Source organism: Rhinopithecus roxellana, chromosome 19 (assembly GCF_007565055.1).
Source record: "Rhinopithecus roxellana isolate Shanxi Qingling chromosome 19, ASM756505v1, whole genome shotgun sequence".
Lineage (NCBI taxonomy): Eukaryota > Metazoa > Chordata > Mammalia > Primates > Cercopithecidae > Rhinopithecus > Rhinopithecus roxellana.
In genome coordinates, this window is record NC_044567.1 from 79,276,144 (window position 1) to 79,295,494 (window position 19,351).

Below are 19,351 nucleotides of genomic sequence, written 5' to 3' on the forward strand. Positions count from 1 at the left end.
ACCCATTAGTTATTTTTCCTGATCCTCTCCTTCCTCCCATCCCCCATCCTGCCATAGGACCCAGTGTGTGTTGTTCCCCTCTATACGTCCATGTGTTCTCATCATTTAGCTCCCACTTATGAGTGACAACATGCAGTATTTGGTTTTCTATTCCTGCATTAGTTTATTAAGGAAAATGGCCTCCAGCTCAAGCTATGTTCCTGCAAAGGACATGATCTCATTCTTTTTTATGGCTGCATAGTATTCCATGGTGTATATGTACCACATTTTCTTTATCCAATCTATCATTGATAGGCATTTAGGTTGATTCCATGTCTTTGTTATTGTGAATATTGCTGCAATAAACGTACACGTGCATGTGTCTTTATAATAGAACATGATTTTCTATTCCTTTGGGTATATACTCAGTAATAGGATTGCTGGGTCAAATGGTACTTCTGTTTTTAGGTCTTTGAGGAATGGCTCAACAAATTTACACTTCCACCAACCGTGTATAAGTGTTCCTTTTTCTCTGCAACCTCACTGGTATCTGTTTTTTTTGCCTTTTTAGTAATAACTATTTTGACTGATGTAAGATGGTATCTCATTGTGGTTTTGATTTGCATTTCTCTAATGCTCAGTGATGTCGAGCTTTTTTGCTTTTTTCTTTTTTTAAAAAAACTGTTAAGAAAATCTTTGTGGTTTTATTGTATCATCAGGCATTGAAACATCTGAACAAATCAATGTCTGGGTAGTTAAGCAGCTGCTTTCTCCTTCACTTCTTTGGATTACTAGAGCAACTTGTCAGTAGATTTAAAAAAAAAAAAAAAAGAACAACTTTTGCATTACTTAAGTCTTCCCAAGGCATGCGCTGGTACAACACTAACTTCTCCCATCAAATGCAACTAGTCTAGTGTCCAAACATCATGCATAACACCTCGGTGGCAGCAGAGCACTGTGCCCACTCTCACCGCGGCGCTGCTCATTTGTGCATGATATCTGGACCATCTGGAGGAGTGGGAATGGTATTGGGAAGACGAGGGAGGAGGAAACAGCATGCCTGGCTGACAGGAGATCAGCCGAAGTTGTGCAGGGCAAGCCTGAACGCGTCATTGGTGCAAACCCAAGCATCGCTGGTGTTCTTTAATAGGAACATGTGGTGGAACCCCATGATGGGATCTTCACATCTTAAGCTGGCCCACAACCATGCTGATGATGCAGCTATGTGGCGTGGGCTGATGGTCCTGTGCCGTGAGGCTGTACTGGATTTTCTGGAACGGAAGGCTAGACAACTTCTCCACAGTGGCAGCTTTCCCCTGGAACTGTTGTCCTTCCCACATAAGGCATGACGCATCAATATAAATTGCGCCTAGTTGGGTTCTATCTTTATCAAATAACTGGTAGCAATGTTGAATGAAGCTGGATCCAATCTGCTCCTAAATGGGCTTGTCTCCCACTCTGGAGCATCACCCAGCCTCGGGGAGACCTGAGGGGCTGGCACGATGGTGGCAGTGGTGGCAGCAAACCAGCGTGGTGTGTGTGTGTGTTTTTTCATATGATGGTTGACCACATGTATGTCTTCTTTTGAAAAGTCTATTCATGTCCTTTGCCCACTTTTTAATGGGTTTTCTTAATTGTAAATTTGTTTAAGTTCCTTATAAATGTTGGATATTAGACTTTTGTCAGATGCATAGTTTGCAAATATTTTCTCCCATTCTGTAGGTTGTGTTTCTTTTTATATTCTAGTGAACTACTACTGTACATATATTTAATACTAACTGAAAAATAGAAAGCTTGTCCATATTAGTGTCAGGGTTAAAAATATTTAGAATGTTTATGACAATGCAAAAAGAGTTTCAAATATCAGAATAAATACGCTAAGGCATTTTTGTATTTTATTATAAAAACAGAGTTTGAAAAAGCTAATCAAAAAGATGGTTTTGGAAGTTTTAATTGAATACTTTAAAATAGACTATACACTGTCTCAAAATAATGCTTTATTATGTTTACAGCACCAAAAACTTAAAAATTAACCAAACTTATAATATCCACATTTGTTGTTTATGAATTTTAGCTCCTCCAAAAATGCAATTATTTGGTTTTATACCATTATCTTCCTTTCATTAGAGTCTATTTAGTTCCCCATATGCTTTAATAACTTATCTTTGAAAAATGAAAAATGAAAATGTACAACTCATACCATTAAAGTTTCAGATAACTTTTCATTTCTGGAGGTTATTAAAATTATTTTCTACAGTAAAAACTAAATAGGAAGCAAAAGTGTTTAATACATATGTAGAACAAAAATTGAAAAGAATAGTAAGGCAACAACATTAAACTAAACTAGTTTCATTTCTTAGAAACAATAGCAACAGGCAAATGAGCTTTAAGGAGTTAGCATTTAAAGTGAAAAATGCTAACTACAATCCTCCTTCTTAAATAATGATAGGTTCTGAAATATCAACTTGAGCTCTAACCCAAAGATGAGTTGACAGTTTCAATTGCTTGGAGAGAGTATAAATATCAAGTACATCATCCTCTCATAGAACAATTCCCAGCCTTTTTGTCTTTGATACAATTACTATGTCAGAATAAAGCCACTCAACTTTTCCATTAACATCTCAAACATATGATATATCATCCCAATTCACAAGACTATCCCTACATGGTCACAAAATTTTACAATCTGAAAGAATCAAAGAACTTGACACTGAGAAGTCCTTAGGAGAAAAGGAAAGGAGGAAAGGAAAGAGTATATCTGGTCATGTAACAAGATGAAGAAAGAGAGCTGGGAAATAGAAAGAAACAAAACTAGTAGAGGCCAGCATCTCTAGAGAGACAGGAGAGGATGGCACCAAACTCCCAGGATAATTTACTCTCCACTTTTCCTTCACAACTCAGTTAAAGACTTTTCCTTCTCTAAGATGCCTCCCATTACCAGTCCATCTGACCATTACCTTATTATGTTTTTAAAGTATTTTGCCTTATATAGCATCTATCATGTTTTCATATGCATATAAATTTATATTTATATATATATATCCCTGTTTTCTCTGATAGCCTCTCTACTATATGTTCAACATGCACAGAAGAAATAAACCCTTATTAAATGGATGAAAGAAAGAATAACTACATGAATGAATAGCACTACATTCTAAAACTGAGATTTTCCATCTTTGTGTATTTTTAAGGAAAAAATTTTGTTAATACTCAAGGCAAATTTCTACATCACAAAGCTGTCTTGTAGCAAAATGGAACTGTCTCTGGGCCAAGCAGATCTAATGCTATTCTTAGATTCAAAAGCAGTAGCAGTCACAATATTCTCTTTTGGGAAAACAGCCAACTTGCGCTGTTTACTTTGAAGTTAGACCTCACAATAATTTAGCCTTTCACTTTCAGACTACATTATTATTACTATGCTGGGGACTGTACTGTTAAGGTCATCCAGACATTTAGCCAAAATGAAGGTATTAACTATATGGAAGATGGATAAATAATCTACGAATAATTTTATTTAACATTCTAAAATATCTTCTTTTAATTCCAAGTAAAATTCAGTATTTTGGCAAAGACCTTTGAAGTACCTAAAGAGGGTTACTTGGCTCAGAAAATGATTATATTGTATATAGAAAACTGCAGAAACTTCAGGGCTCTTTGACTATCTACCAGCACCACTAAAAGATACTATATTGTTACATATATAAACTCCTAATATCACACTGAAAAGATCTTTCTGAACTTTAATTGCTGTTATGGTCAACAAGTTAATACCTAGTTATTCTAAGTACTTCCAATGCCTAACCTGGACTGGAAAATCATTAAGAACATCATTACATCTTGAGCTGTCTTCTCAACCTTTTATTTCCTTTAGTATGATATTACAACATGTAAACATTGTAGGTAATAAACAAATATTTGTTGTCTTACCTCTATTTAAAGCAAAGGTCCCAAATCCCCAAGCACCATACAGGTCCATGGCCTGTTAGGAACCAGGCCACAGCAGGAGGTGAACCCTGGGCGAGCCAGCATTGCCACCTGAGCTCCGCCTTCTGACAGATCAGCAGCGGCATTAGATTCTCACAGGAGCGTGAACCCTACTGTGAACTGCGCCAACAGGAGATCTAGCTTGCACACTCCTATGAGAATCTAATGCCTGATGATCCGAGGTAGAACAGTTTCATCGCAAAACCATTCCCCACCCACCCCCTACCCATGGAAAAATTGTCTTCCATGAAACCAGTCCCTGGTGCCAAAAAATTTGAGGACCGCTGATTTAAAGAAATTACCTCTTCCTTAGATTTATAAAATATAAATCAATAAACCAATGAAGAAAGGATAAAGAAATTTAAAAAGAACAAAGGCAAAGTAGAACAAGGGAGAAAAAGTATGGTACATTTCATGAAGTTCATGGAGAAATCTTCATGAAGAAAGCTGTTAATTATTTTAAAGAGAAAAAAAGCAAGACTGGGCCAGGTGTGGTGGTTCACGCCTGTAATCCCAGCACTTTGGGAGGCCAGGGTGGGCAGATCACGAGGTCAGGAGTTCGAGACCAGCCTGACCAACACAGTGAAACCCAGTCTCTACTAAAAAAAAAAAATAATAATACAAAAATTAGTCGGGCATGGTGGCACGTGCCTGTAATCCCAACTACTCAGGAGGCTGAGGCAGAAGAATCATTTGCACCCAAGAGGCGGAGGTTGCAGTGAGCTGAGATCATGCCACTGCACTCCAGCCTGGGTGACAGAGTGAGACTCCATCTCAAAAAAAAAAAAAAAAAAAGGCAAGACTGCCCTAGTTTTGTTCGAGATTTATTTAACTTAATACCTAATGAATATTATTGTTCTCTCCTGATTTCATCTAATTCATATTGACAAGGTAAACAAATAAGTCCCTCTGTAGATTAAAAAAATGGATGTCTTGTGATGCCATAGTTTACAAATCACATTAAAATGTTCTATTCAGGAACTGAGCCAATATATTTTATTAACAAGCAAAGTGAGAGAGAAGGAATGGTTATGCCATCTTCCCAGGCAGAATTCGATGTGTTTGATCTTGGGTCTTCTTTTTGGCCTTTCTGTAAGTCATTCTTACTTGGAGGTTTACAGAAGCAAGTAAAATAAAATTACTGATTCTCTGGGAGTTAGCTAGGTATATTGAGCTCAAGAAAGCTTCTCCTCTTAAATCACTTTTTTGGGTCAGTCAACCTATTGACCTTCCTCCAATTGAACTTTTATCATTCTGTACCGAATTGCCAGATGTCTTGAATATCTCTCCAACTAAACTGTACGGTTCTATGGGAATGTACTACACACTGGCTGACACATGGTGGGAACTCAATATTTATTGAGTTCAGACTTCACAATAATTTACGTTTTAAGTTATCTAAATGAATCAATGTTTTTTCAGCTAAAAACTGCAAGGTCAAACCTAGTAATAGGAGGACCCAATCAGTTTAGTAAATGAATGGAGAAGACAAATAAAATCTAATATTTTAATGTATGCCTAAGTACACTAAAACGCTAAAATACCAAGTATATCATAAGACAAAACCTTTCCTAAATAATGCCTGTATAGTGATCCATTTTCAAATATAACAACTGAAACATTTCATTTCTCAAATTGCTCAACAAAATCTACAGAGAAATTTCTAAATGTCCTAAGACCAAAATCTCATTTTTTTAAAAATCTGTTTTCGTTTAAGAGGGAGAAAGCATCTGAAACCACTAAGTTCTATTTTCTTACATTCCTATCACTTAAAAACAGCTGAACTGATTTTTCTTTTTTTAAAAAAAAAATTACTGGCTAGTAATAAAATCCTGAAGATAGAGATTTGTGATGGAAAACTGATGCAAACTAATCCATAGCAAAGCTCTTATAAAAAGATAGTGTTTAGGTCCCAGTTACTTAATTTGGCTCACAGTTTAATAAAGGGTAGTTTTAAATCAAATGCATTACAATTTTACTCACTTCAAAGCTTCCTCAAATTTATGAATTTTCTTTTGAGTATCTTCTTTTCCTTTATCAAGTTCACTCTGCAAGTCATGAGCCTGCCATGACAAGAACATGGAAACTTTATTGGAAGACAAGTAAAGTTTACTTAAAAGAGACATACAAACAATGAAACTGATCACAAATCCATTTTTAATATTAAATTAGATTTAGATATTTCAAGATAGAAACTTGGTCTACCATAGAATGATTTCAATACTATACTCAAATACCTATTTTCTGTTCAAAGTGAATTTCTTGAGTCTACCTGCAGGTGAATTCTTTTAAAATAAATTCATAAGTTAAAAGAAAATGAAAAAAAGGAACACTTTTGATTTTTTAAATTATATTTTAATCAAAGAAAAATCTTACAAGATTCAAGAGAATACAATAAACAATGTGTCTATATTCCCTGAACACAAAATGTTTATGATGAAATGGTCTTCTCTTCCACAGCTGGGAATAATTTGTATAACCATTTACTGAGTTTGGAAGGAAACTGCCACCCCTCCCCACCCACCATGCCTACCTCTTTCCCAAATGTGGATCATTTGAGTAAATGAGATGGCAGCATCAATAACAAGGGCTAAATGAAAATTTGTCTTCAGCCGGGCACAGTGGCTCACGCCTGTAATCCCAGCACTTTGGGAGGCCGAGGCAGGCAGATCACAAGGTCAGGAGTTTGAGACCAGCCTGACCAACATGATGAAACCCTGTCTGTACTAAAAATACAAAAATTAGCCTGGCATGGTGTTGCGCACCTGTAATCCCACCTCATCAGGAGGCTGAGGCAGGAGAATCGCTTGAACCTGGGAGACAGAGGTTGCAGTGAGCCAAGATCGCACCACTGCAGTCCAGCCTGAGCAACAGAGTGAGACTCTGTCTCAGGAAAAAGAAAAAAAAAAAATCTGTCTTCACAAAACGCTCTTCATATGCAGATGCAGATAAACATAACCAATGTGGACATTATACGGATCTTAAAATATAAAAGGGAAACTTTGGTACAGTGGACGGAAAGGAAGGAATGAAACAGCAGCCATGGCTCCACATACATGGCAACTGAGGATGCAGAGCCCAGCTGGGAGGGGAGGCAGGAAAGCTCGAGTTACTTGGTGGGGCGGGAATACTCACTCCAGACCTACTGGTAAGCAAGGTGAGGCAGAAAGGGAAACGAGAGGCCAACAGGTTCAAGAGAGAAATGACAAGAACAACAGCAAAACACAAATACACTGTGACAAACCATATCAAACTGAATCAGGGCTAGCCAAAAATACCTGTAGTTAGCTATTTATATCAGTTTAAACGGAGACCTATTTAACTCAACCCTATCTTTAACCTCTTCTTTTTAAAATTCTTTTGGATTTCTTCTCTCAGTGTTTTAGTAAATAAATACATTAATAAAATCAATGTTTGCTTATAAACTAAAAGAAAGTGAAGGTAGACAGGAAATTTTCCAAGATAATATCGAAAAGCTTCTATGGGCTGCTATGAATGATAATCTCAAAACTAAGAATACACCGAGAGGCAGAGAAGAAAAAGCAAGAGAATTAGAAACCAGTAGCCACTCTCCCCCATATTTTAAATGGTAAATTTAAAGTATCTCATAAAGACTATTTGTCTTATGAGAAAGAGAAAGAGCAACTTGCCTTGCAAATTTTTGCCACTACATTTATTTTATTTTACATGGGGGAAAAAGAAGTCTGTTGTTCAAGTTTTTAACATGTTCAAGTCTCAAATTATTATTTTGGATCCCTAATATGTATTACAGCATTTGGCACATAGTAAGCACACTACACGGGCGTACAAACATTACTAAAGCAACAAAAGCACCATTTCAATGCAAAACTAGTCTTTTTAACGTGGAGAATCAAAGACTAAAATCTCAAAATGAAATTCAGATACGACCTAATGCAAAGATCCTGGAAACATGTTTTTATATCAGTAAAAAATAAAATCTTAAGTGAAAAATCACCCACCAACTTAGGAAAAACACAGAGAAAAGTAAATGTATTCAAGTAAAAGGTTGGGGGAAGGACAATTGAGAAGAAAGTTAAACGGAGAAACTAGTAAGTGAAATGTTATCTTACACTGGTGTTTACTTACATATATTTACCTATCCTTTTGCTTTAATTGTTCTTTGTTATTCAAGTTCTCTTACAAGCTGAATTCGGCCCAAATCATACATTTTCTTCTTTTAATAGAGGATGTTCTTAGATTTATTGATAGCACTAAAATATTATTATTTATGCCATTTTTTCCTGTTTCCTAATTTTTTATGTTACTTTTTATACATGGCATTTTGTTACTGTCCCCAACTCCTCCATGTTCTGACAGATTGATACATAGAGACAAAAAATGACTTTTCCAGCTTTATTGCCATATAATTGGCAAATAAAATTATACATTTTTGAGGTATACAACATGGTGTTTTTAAAATTTATTTTAATTGACAAATGACAAATTGTATATACATATGATATGCGTGAAGTTTTGATACATGTATACATTGTAAAAATATTAAATCAAGCTAATTCACATAGTCATCATATCGTATATATACTTATTTTTGTGATGAGAACATTTAAAGTTTGTTCTCTTAGCAATTTTCAAGTATACTACAGATTATTATTAATAATAATCATCATGTTATATCTCCAGATACTTATTCCTCCTGTCTAAAACTTTTTTTTTTTTTTGAGACAGGGTCTCACTGCCACCCAGGCTGGAGTACAGTGGCACAATGATAGCTCGCTGTAACCTCAAACTGCTGAGCTCAAGTGATCCTCCCACATCAGCCCCCCAGGTAGCTAGGACTACAGGCATGTACTACCACACCTGGATAATATTTTTTTAGAATCAGGGTCTCACTATGTTGCCCAGTCTGGTATAAAATGCCTGCCCTCAAGTGAACCTCTCTAGGCATCCAAAAGTGCTGGGATTATAGTCATGAGCCACTGTGACCAGCCTAAACTAAAACTCTGTACCCTTTCAACAGCATCTACCCATTCCCTGACATCCCTCCCCACCCAGCCCCTGGTAACCACCATTCTAGTATCTGATTCTAGGAGTTTGATTGTTACTTCAGATTTCACGTATAAGTGAGATAATGCAGTACTTGTCCTCCAGGACCTTCCATGTTATTGCAAATGACAGGATTTTCTTTTTTAAGGCTGCATAGTATTCCACTGTGTTTCCTCCATCCACAGATGAACACTTAGGTCAATCCCATTCATCCATAGACAAATACTTAGCTTGATTCTGCATTTTGGCTCTTGTGAATAGTGCTGCAGTGAACATAGGAGTGTAGATATCTCTTAAACATACTGATTTCATTCCCTTTGGATATAAACCCAGAAGTAGAAATTGCTGAATGATATGGTAGTGCTATTTTTAATTTTTGAGGTACTTCCATACTGTTTGCCATAATGACATTCCCACCAACAGAGTAGAGCAGCTCTCTTTCCTCCACATCCTGGCCAACACTTGTTATCCCTTTGGGGTGTGTGTGTGTGTCTGTGTGTGTGTGCATGCATGCGTATATGTGTGTGTTAGCAAAGGCCATTCTAACAAGTATGAGGTAATATTTCATTGTAGTTTTGATTTGCCTTTCCCTAATGATTAATGATGTCTAGAATTTTTCATATACCTGTTATTTGTATATCTTCTTTGGAAAAGTGTCTATTCAGGTCCTTGGCCCATTTTTTAAACATCAGGTTATTTGTGTTTTTGCTATAAAGTTGTTTTAATTCCTTATACATTTAGGATATTCGTCCCTTATCAGATAAACGTTTGCAAATATTTTCTCCCATTCTGTAGTTTGCTTCTTCACTCTGTTGATTGTAAATCTTTGCCACTTTGTATATCCAGAATGGTAATTTCCAGGTAAAGTTTCAGGATTTTTATAGTTTTCAGTTTTACATTTAAGTCTTTAATCCATATTGACTTTATGTTTGCTTATGGTATAGGGAAGGGGTCCAGTTTCAATATTCTGTATATGGCTAGCCAGTTATCCCAGCACCATTCATTGAATAGGAAGTCCTTTCCCCATTGCTTGTTTGTGTTGACTTTGTTGAAGATCACATGGTTGAAAGTATGCAGCCTTATTTCTGGGTTCTCTGTTATGTTCCAATAATCTATGTGTCTGTTTTGTACTGTACCATGTTGTTTTGGTTACAGTAGGCTTATACTATAGTTTGAAGTTGGGCAATGTGATGCCTCCAGGTTGTTCTTTTTGCTTACGATTGTCTTGGCTATTCGATGTCTTTTTGGTTCTATATGAATTGCAAAACAGTTTTCTAATTCTGTGAAGAATGTCATTGGTGGTTTGATAAGAGTACCACTGAATTTGTAAATTGTTTGGGGCAGATTGGCCATTTTAACAATATTGATTCTTCCTATCCATGAGCATGAAATGTTTTTTGATTTATCTGTGTCATCTCTGATTAGATTGAGCAATGTTTTTTATCCCATTGTAGAAATCTTGCACCTCTCTGGTTAGGTGTATTCCTAGGTATTTTATTCTTTTTGTGGCTAATGTGAATGGAACAGCATTCTTGATTTGGTTCTCAGCTTGGATGTCGCTGGTGTGTAAGAATGCTAGTGACTTTTGTACATTGATTTTGTATCCTGAAAAAATACAGTTTTTTTATCAGATGAAGTTGTTTATCAGATCAAGGAGTTTGGGGCAAAGACTATAAGGTTTTCTAGGCATAGAATCGTATCATCTGCAAAAAGGGATATTTGACTTCCTCTCTTCCTATTTGGATACCTTTTATTTCTTTCTCCTGCCTGATTGCTCTGGCCAGGTTTTCCAGTACTATGTTAATTAGAAGTGGTGAGAGAGGGCATCTTTACTTTGCTGAGGTTTTTAAGGGTATGTCTCCAGCTTTTGCCCACTAAGTATTATGTTGGCTGTGAGTTTCTCATAGATGGCTCTTATTATTTTGAAGTATGTTCCTTTAATGCCTAGTTTGTTGACAGTTTTTAACATGAAGAGATACTGGATTTTATCAAAAGCCTTTTCTGCAGCTATTGAGATGATCTTGTGGGTTTTGTCTTTAGTTCTGCTTATGTGATGAATCACATTTATTGATTTCCACATGTTGAGTCAACCTTGCATCCGAGGGATAAAGTATACTTGATTGTGGTGAAGTAGCTTTTCAATGTGCTGCTGAATTTGGTTTCCTAGTATTTTGTTGAAGACTTTTGTATCAATGTTTATCAAGGAAATTGGCCTGAAGCTTACTTTTTTTGTCATGTCTCTGTAAGGTTTTGGTATCAGTATGATGCTGACCTCACAGGATGAGTTAAGGAGTCCCTCCCCCTCAATTTTTTGGAATAGTTTCAGTAGGAATAGTAGCAGCTCTTCTTTACACATCTGCTAGAATTAGGTTGTGAATCCCTCTGGCCCTGGTTTTTGTTTGTTTGGTTGGTTGGTTGGTTGGTTGGTAGGCTTTTCATTACTGATTTAATTATGGAACTCATTATTGGTCTGTTCAGGGATTCAGTTAATTCCTGGTTCAGTATTGGGAAGTATTCTTGTATGGTTTTTCACATCTCAGTCTCCTTCAGTTCAGTTCTAATTTGGGTTATTTCTTGTCTTCTGCTAGCTTTGGGCTTGGTTTGCTCTTGTTTCTCCGGTTGCTCTGGTTGTACTATTAGGTGTCTTTCTAACTTTCTGATACGAGTGCTGAGCACTATGAACTTCCCTCTTGACACTGCCTTTGCTATATCCCAGAGATCCTGGTACATTGTATCTTTAATCTCATTAAAGAATTTCTTGATTTCTGCCTAAATTGCATTATTTACCCAAAAGTCATTCAGGAGCAGGTTGTTTAATTTCCATGTAATTATATGGTTTTGAGTGATTTTCTTAGTATTAATTTCTATTTTTACTGCACTGTGGTCCAAGAGTGTAGCTGGTATAATTTTGCTTTTTTTATTTGCTAAGAATTGTTTTGTGTCCAATTGTGTGCTTGGTTTTAGAGTATGTGCCATATGCAGATGAGAAGAATATATATTCTGTTGTTTTGGGTGGAGTGTTATGTAGATGTCTATACATGCATTTGGTCAAGGGTCAAATTTGGGTTCTGAATATCTTTGTGAGTTTTCTCCCTTGGGGTATTGAAGTCTCCCATCATTATCCAGTGGTTGTCTAAGTCTTTTCAGAGGTCTCTAAGAACTTGCTTTATGAGTCTGGGTGCTCCTGTGTTGGGTACATATATATTTAGGATAGTTAGGATTTCTTGTTGAATTGAGCCCTTTATCATTATATAATGTCCTGCTTCGTCTTTTTTTGATATTTGTTGGTTTAAAGCCTGTTTTGTCTGAAATTAGAATAGCAACCCTTGCTTTTTCTGTTTTCCATTTGCTTGGTGGATTTCTCTCCATCCCTTTACTTTGAGCCTATGGGTGTCACTGCCTATCAGATGTGTCTCTCAAAGACAGCATATCATTAGGTCTTGCCTCTTTATCCAACTTGCCACTCTGTGCCTTGTAATTATGGCATTTTGCCCATTCACATTCAAGGTTAGTATTGATATATGCTGATCTGATCCTGTCATCCTAACATCATGTTGTTAGCTGGTTATTATGCAGCTTGAGTTTGCCAGCCCCACCCTAGCCAGAAACCCACTGCTATGCCAATGCTGCCACCAGTGTGAATGCACACACAGATGCCAGTGACCCCTCCCCTCTATGGTGCCACTGCTGCCACTGTGAATGTGCATATAAAGGCTGGCAGTCACTGGTCTGCCAGTGCCCCGCCCCAGCTGACAAGGGTGAAACCTGCTGTACTACAGGTTTGTTTGTGTGGTCGCTCTATTGTCTACATACTTAAGTGTGTTTTTGTACTGGCTGGTAATAGTCTATCCTTCCCATGTTTAGGACTCTCTTCAGTACCTCTTGTAAGGTAGGTCTGGTGGTAATGAAATCTCTTAGCATTTGCTTGTCTGAAAAGGACCTTATTTCTCCTTTGCTTATAAAGCTTAGTTTGACTAGACATAAAACTCTTGGCTGAAAATTCTTTTCCTTAAGAATGCTGAATATAGGCCCCCAATGTCTTCTGATTTGTAGGGTTTCTTCTGAAAGGTTTGTTGTTGCCCTGATGGGCTTCACTTTGCAGGTGACTTAACCCTTCTCTCTAGTTGTCTTTAATATTTTTTCTTTTATTTTGACCTTGGAGAATCTGATAACTGTGTGTCTTGGGGATGGTCTTCTTGTGTAGTACTTTGCAAAGGTTCTCTGCATTTCCTAAATTTACATGTTGGTCTCTCTAGCAAGTCTGGGGAAATTTTTATGAACAATAACCTGAAGTATATTTTCCAAGCTACTTGCATTCTTTCCCTTTCAGGGACATCAATAAGTCATAGATTTGGTCTCTTCACATAATCCCATATTTCTCTGAAGTTGTTTTCATTTTACTTTTTTTTTCTTTATTTTTGTCCAACTAGTTATTTCAGATAGCCATTCTTCAAGTTCTGAGATTCTTTCCTCAGTTTGGTTGATTCTACTATTAGCACTTGTGATTGTATTCTGAAATTCATGAAGTGAATTGTCCAGCTCTATCAGGTAAGTTTGGTTATTTGTTAAAAAGGCATTTTCATATTTCAGATCCTATATCATTTTATTGTATGCCTTATAATCCTTGGATTGGGTTTCAACATTTGCCTGAATCTCAATCATCTTCGTTCCTGTTCATATTCTAAATTCTACTTCTGTCATTTCAGCCTGTTTAAGAACCATTGCTGGGGAACTACTGTGGGTGTCTGGAGGTAAGAAGACACTCTGGCTTTTTGAGTTGCCAGAGTTCTTGCTCTGGTTCTTTCTCATCTGTGTGGGCTCATGTCCCTTCAACCTTTGAAGTTGCTGCCCTTTGGATGGTAGCGTTGTTCTGTTTTTTGCTTTTATCTCCACTGATGTCTTTGGGGGTTTGTGGCATAAGGTGGGGTCCATCAACTGGCTTCATTTCTAGTAGATTTTGAGGGGGCCAAGGTTCAGCTCAATACTCCCACGCTGTATACTCTAACTCTAAGGGGCTGGTATCAGGTCACTGGCTTTGCTCTCTGGTCCCTCAAAGTTGGGAACCTGCTGTGTTAAATGGGCCAAAGTGTTCCTGGTCTGATGGCCACAACACTGCAAGTGGTGCCAGCCAAAGTGCTTCATCAGGCAGTGGCAATGTGATTCATGCTTGTTTGCATCTGCCAGCAGTAGTGGTAGTACAGCAGGTTTCACCCTTGTCAGCTGGGGCGGGGCACTGGCAGACCAGTGACTGCCAGCCTCTATATGCACATTCACAGTGGCAGCAGTGGCACCATGGAGGGGAGGGGTCACTGGCATCTGTGTGTGCATTCACACTGGTGGCAGCATTGGTATAGCAGTGGGTTTCTGGCTAGGGTGGGGCTGGCAAACTCCTTGTGCATATTCACACTGGTGGCAATGGTGGTGGGAGACAGGGCCACTGGACTCCCTGAGCGCTTTCATGCCAGAAATGGCAGCACTGCAACACAGCAGCACGTGGGGGACAGGTGCATTCACGCTGGCAGCAATGGCACAGTGGGGTGCACGCACATCACCACACCAGCATGGAAGGGCAAGGTTCACCCATGCACACATATGTCGATATGGCAATAGGGGGATGGCCATGGGTGAGTGCTTGCTGGTAAAGCAGCATGGGGGAGGCTGCAGCAGAGGGAGAGTGTAAGTAGGCCGGTGCATGTCAGTGGGGGCCACTCTGCAGGAGCTCTCTGATAATCTGGCACAGTCTGCCAGCACAGGAGCTATGATGAGGACCCTGGGGTGGCATCCTGGTTGGGCATCTGAAGACTGTACTGTAAGCAGGCAAAGCCAGGCTATGGCCCTAGGAGAGGCCAGCAGATGGGAAAGTTCAGGTAAGACTGGCCCCATCTGCTCTGTTCAGGTTCAACAATTTTTTTAAGGCTAGAGTCTCCCAGAGGAATATGGCGAGCCTTAGGGGAATAGGCGACCCCAGCCATGCTCCCCTGCAGACATTCCCGCATCAAAACTCTCTGGGCTCTGTACAGGCTGGAGTCCTGCCATCTCTCTAAGCAACTCTCTCTGCCAGCTCAAGTGTGGGAGTCATGGGGTCTTCTGCTGCCAGGACAGAGGTCCAAGACAAGAGCAACTCGCTCCTTGCCTGCTCAACTCACCCATTCCCCAGGAGTCATTAGGAGCCAGGAAGAAGACCCAGTGCATTGCAGCCCCATGCAGGGTTCCCAGCTTCCTCCCCTTTCAGTCCAGTGTCTCTGTCCTCCCTCTGTCCACTCTCAATAACTTGCCTCTGAAGATTGACTTGGAATGCGCCAGTCTTCCCAATGTCCTACACCGTGGTGGCAGACATTCTTTCTAGCTGCATCTAGTCAGCCATCCTTTCTCACATTTATTGATTTACCTATCTTGAGCAATCCTTGCATCCCAACAATGAACCCACTTGGTCATAGTGCCTGATCATTTGATGTGCTGTTGAATTTGGTTTGCTAGTATTTTGTCAAGGACATTGTCTTTGGAAACAGATTTTAACTACACCAACGATGCCATAAATATTTCACAATTATTTTTTATCTAAATCCCTCTAATATTCAGCAAGTTAAAAATTAATACCTATGCCCTGTTAAAATAATAACTTGGCATATGTTTCCTTCTCCCTCTCCTGGCCATTTTGGTTTTCCTGTATCTCATCTCGAGATGCTGAGGCAGATAGTGGTTTTAAATTGTTTTAACTTTACATACCTTCTTTTTCAAGATTCTCTTCTGACATTTCCATTGTTTATATTGTGGTACACAATCAATATTTAAATTCATCTCTATTTTAATTTTGGCATTCACCAGTACTTTTTCATTCTTATTTTTTTTCTTTGATTTGATCTTTTGTTTATCCTTAGGTTGATTAAAGTCCATCATCCGGTAATTTTATTTTTCAAAAAGAATATCCAAGTGCTACATCTTTTGAGGCTTTGCACATTCAATACTGTCATTCTGCTGCCTTTATGCATATGGGTACAAGATTCTTAGGTCACAACATTTTGGCCTAAAATACAGCATATGTTAGTTTCTCTATTGTTTTATGACATTTAGATTTGCAAATAAGAAGCCTAAAGTCACCTAATCTTTGCTTTCCCCTCCTCCTGGTCTGGACATTTATAAAAATCATTCTCTTTATACTGTAATTCAAACATTTTTTAAAATCTTCTTGTATTGATTTTTAGCTGATAAAGAGTGGAATCTTTAAAATTACATACACAGACCTTCTGAAAAGTTTTCTCATATCTTTAGTTATTTTTGTGTTACTTTATTCTGAGCCTTCCTTCAGAAATATCAGTTGTTGTATACTGGTTTTATATTTTCTGCCTTAATATCACCTTCCTCAAAATTTTTGATTCTTTGTCCCTTTCTTTTGCAGTCTGAAAGGTCATTATGCCTTGCCTTCATATCGCTGATTTAATTATTTACAAAATCTGACCTAACCCAATCAGCTCCTATGTGATCTTAAGTCTGCTATTGAACTTTTGGTTTCCTTACGATTTCTTTATGACAATTTTCACTTCATCCCTTTCTTTCCTTATGGTATCTGTTCCTCCTTCATAGATATCATATCTTATTGTATGCTACTGGTGAATTTTTAACCATTTTCTTCTGGAGTAATACATTTTCAGGAGAAACTCCTTCCTCTGAATCTTCTGTATAATGCTCTCATTCCTTTCTTCTACAACACTTTCCCACAGACTCCATTTTGGTTCTGTTCTCCTCCTCATTCTTGAACACCATACACCACTCAGATTTGGTGCTTGGCATTCAGAACACCATTCAGTATGCTGCTTGACAAAAACTATAGGGGCTGTAACTGTGCTTCTCTTATGGGTCTGTAAGTGTGGTCTCCCTCGCAGAGATAAAGCTAAAACCAATTCCCAGGAGGGTTTGCACTAGGTTACACTGCTCTACTGAGGAGGCACGTTTCTCCTCAAGCCACGGCCTGCTTCACTGGTAGTCTAAAATGATATGTCACATGGTAAACCAACAAGGAACTGCTATCAGAGTTGCTGACAAGTCAATAGGTATTTTGCACATTGGCACTGTGCCGCCAATGTACCATGTACCAGTAGTTTCCCCTCTATTTACTGCTGATTTTTTTTTTTTTCTGGGACTCAGAACTGCCTGCATAAAAGCACAATTGAGATTTATCCCTTTAAACGGGAAGCTTCAAAAAATTAACTTCTTGAGAAAAATCTATCTCTAAAATTGCACGATGATTGTGAGTCCAAGCTCACAATCAGATGGCATGGATTTGTGTCCCTATTCCTTCACAAACCACATAACATTCCTTGCCTCAGTTGGCTCCTCTGAAAAATTGGGATAACAATAAGTATATCAAAGAATTGTGATAAGTTAATAAATTACTTGATGTAAAGACCTTAGAACAATATGAGGAACATAATAAATGCTCAGTATATGTGAAACATTATTATTACCTTCTCAGATTGAATAATTCAAGGTTATTATGAACACCCAAAATCACAGTGTGCCACAACACAGTAATTCCCTTAGTCTGTCCACCTTTTCAGAAAGTAGTACCTGAACTGCTAAGCATTTTGACTCTTTATAACTGCTTTTTATCATTCATTATTGAATCTTCACCTCTGACAAGTTTTCAGCTGCCATTTCTTGACACTTGTCGGTGTGCTAACACAAGCACCTTGATCTAATTTATTGCTTCTAAAATTATTAGAATGAAATTCTCTGGGTGGGAAAATTAGGGACTCCCCTCTGAGGTAAACATCAACATGCCAATGACCATACTTTTGAGCTGGGGGTTTCTTAAGGTAGAAACTGTTTCTCATTTTTATATCCCTAGGACACAGGATAATATCTAGCCCATACTCCAATAGTCAATAAGTATTGTTTTAAATTTGTTTTTTCTTAATTGAATATATCTGTATTATTTGAGAGCCTTTTTGGATTGCATTTTTAGTTTTTACCTATATTCCAGATAGTTGTGGGTGATATAAGTAAACACCAGAAAAGTGAGAAATCATTGCATACAGATCTTGGCAAAACAGAAGAGATCAATACTTTTGGTGGGTTTAAAAAAAAAAAAAAAAAAAAAAAAAAAAACCTTGTTTGGGCTGGGCACGGTGGCTCACACCTGTAATCCCAGCACTTTGGGAGACGGATCACGAGGTCAGGAGATTGAGACCATCCTGGCTAACGTGGTGAAATCCCATCTCTACTAAAAATACAAAAATTAGCCAGGCGTGGTGGCACACACCTGTCATCCCAGCTACTCGAGAGACTGAGGCAGGAGAATGACTTGAACATGGGAGGCAGAGGTTGCAGTGAGCTGAGATTGTGCCATTGCACTCCAGTCTGGGCAACAGAGCAAGACTCCCTCTCGGGAAAAAAAAAAAAAAAAAAAAAATCTTTGTTTGTACATAAAAGAAACAACGTAGAAAGAGATAATACTATTGCCAACCATTCTTTTTTAATGTACAAATGGTAGTAAGCAATAAATGATTTGCTTGTAATCCTTTCCCCACTATAAATTATTAATACCAGAAAAGAATCTAAAAGTGATACATAGGCCGGGCGCGGTGGCTCAAGCCTGTAATCCCAGCACTTTGGGAGGCCGAGGCGGGTGGATCACGAGGTCAGGAGATCGAGACCCTCCTGGCTAACATGGTGAAACCCCGTCTCTACTAAAAATACAAAAAAAAAAAAAAAAAAAAAAACTAGCCGGGCGTGGTGGCGGGCGCCTGTAGTCCCAGCTACTCGGAGGCTGAGGCGGGAGAATGGCGGGAACCCGGGAGGCGGAGCTTGCAGTGAGCCGAGATCGCGCCACTGCACTCCAGCCTGGGCGACACAGCGAGACTCCGTCTCAAAAAAAAAAAAAAAAAAAAAAAAAAAAAAAATTGATACATAATGAAAACACAAACCAGATAGTCAAGGACACATAATATATTCTCAAACATGAGAATTTGCTATAAATAATTGACTTAAGTAGCCATAACCACATTTATTGAATATTCACTGAACATATTTTTTGCTCCCTTGCATCCCAAGAATTTAGGTAATCACAAAAGGAATATTGTGTAAATAAGAAAGAGATTGTGCTATACATCAGAAACTAGATATACTGTGGCAGACACCATAGCATAGTAAAGTGCACAGAGGAGGTACTGACCCAAACACTGACTAGCTGAATAACTCTGCAATGCCTCTTAACTGCTATGACCTCTGCTTCCCAATATGAAAAATGTGGGGGATTAGGCTGCATAACTTCCGTAAATCTTTTCACTGCACAATTTCACATTTTGAAACATCACTAAAGGCACACGTACTCTTAAAAATTATGTCAGTAGTAGTTCAAAAACAC

The 19,351-nt window shown here is 38.2% G+C and overlaps 1 protein-coding gene and 1 pseudogene across 14 annotated transcripts in view; both read right to left on the bottom strand.

Annotated features, from left to right (window-relative positions):
- CEP112 (centrosomal protein 112) overlaps positions 1–19,351 on the bottom strand; it is a 569,199-nt gene that overhangs the window by 377,376 nt on the left and 172,472 nt on the right. For all 14 annotated transcript variants that reach the window (XM_010379988.2, XM_030923682.1, XM_010379989.2 and 11 more), the window contains exon 17: positions 5,947–6,026. In XM_010379988.2, coding sequence (XP_010378290.1) covers positions 5,947–6,026 — 80 coding nt within the window. The remainder of the gene's footprint in view (positions 1–5,946; positions 6,027–19,351) is intronic.
- On the bottom strand, positions 1,055–3,807 carry LOC115894815 (annotated as a pseudogene).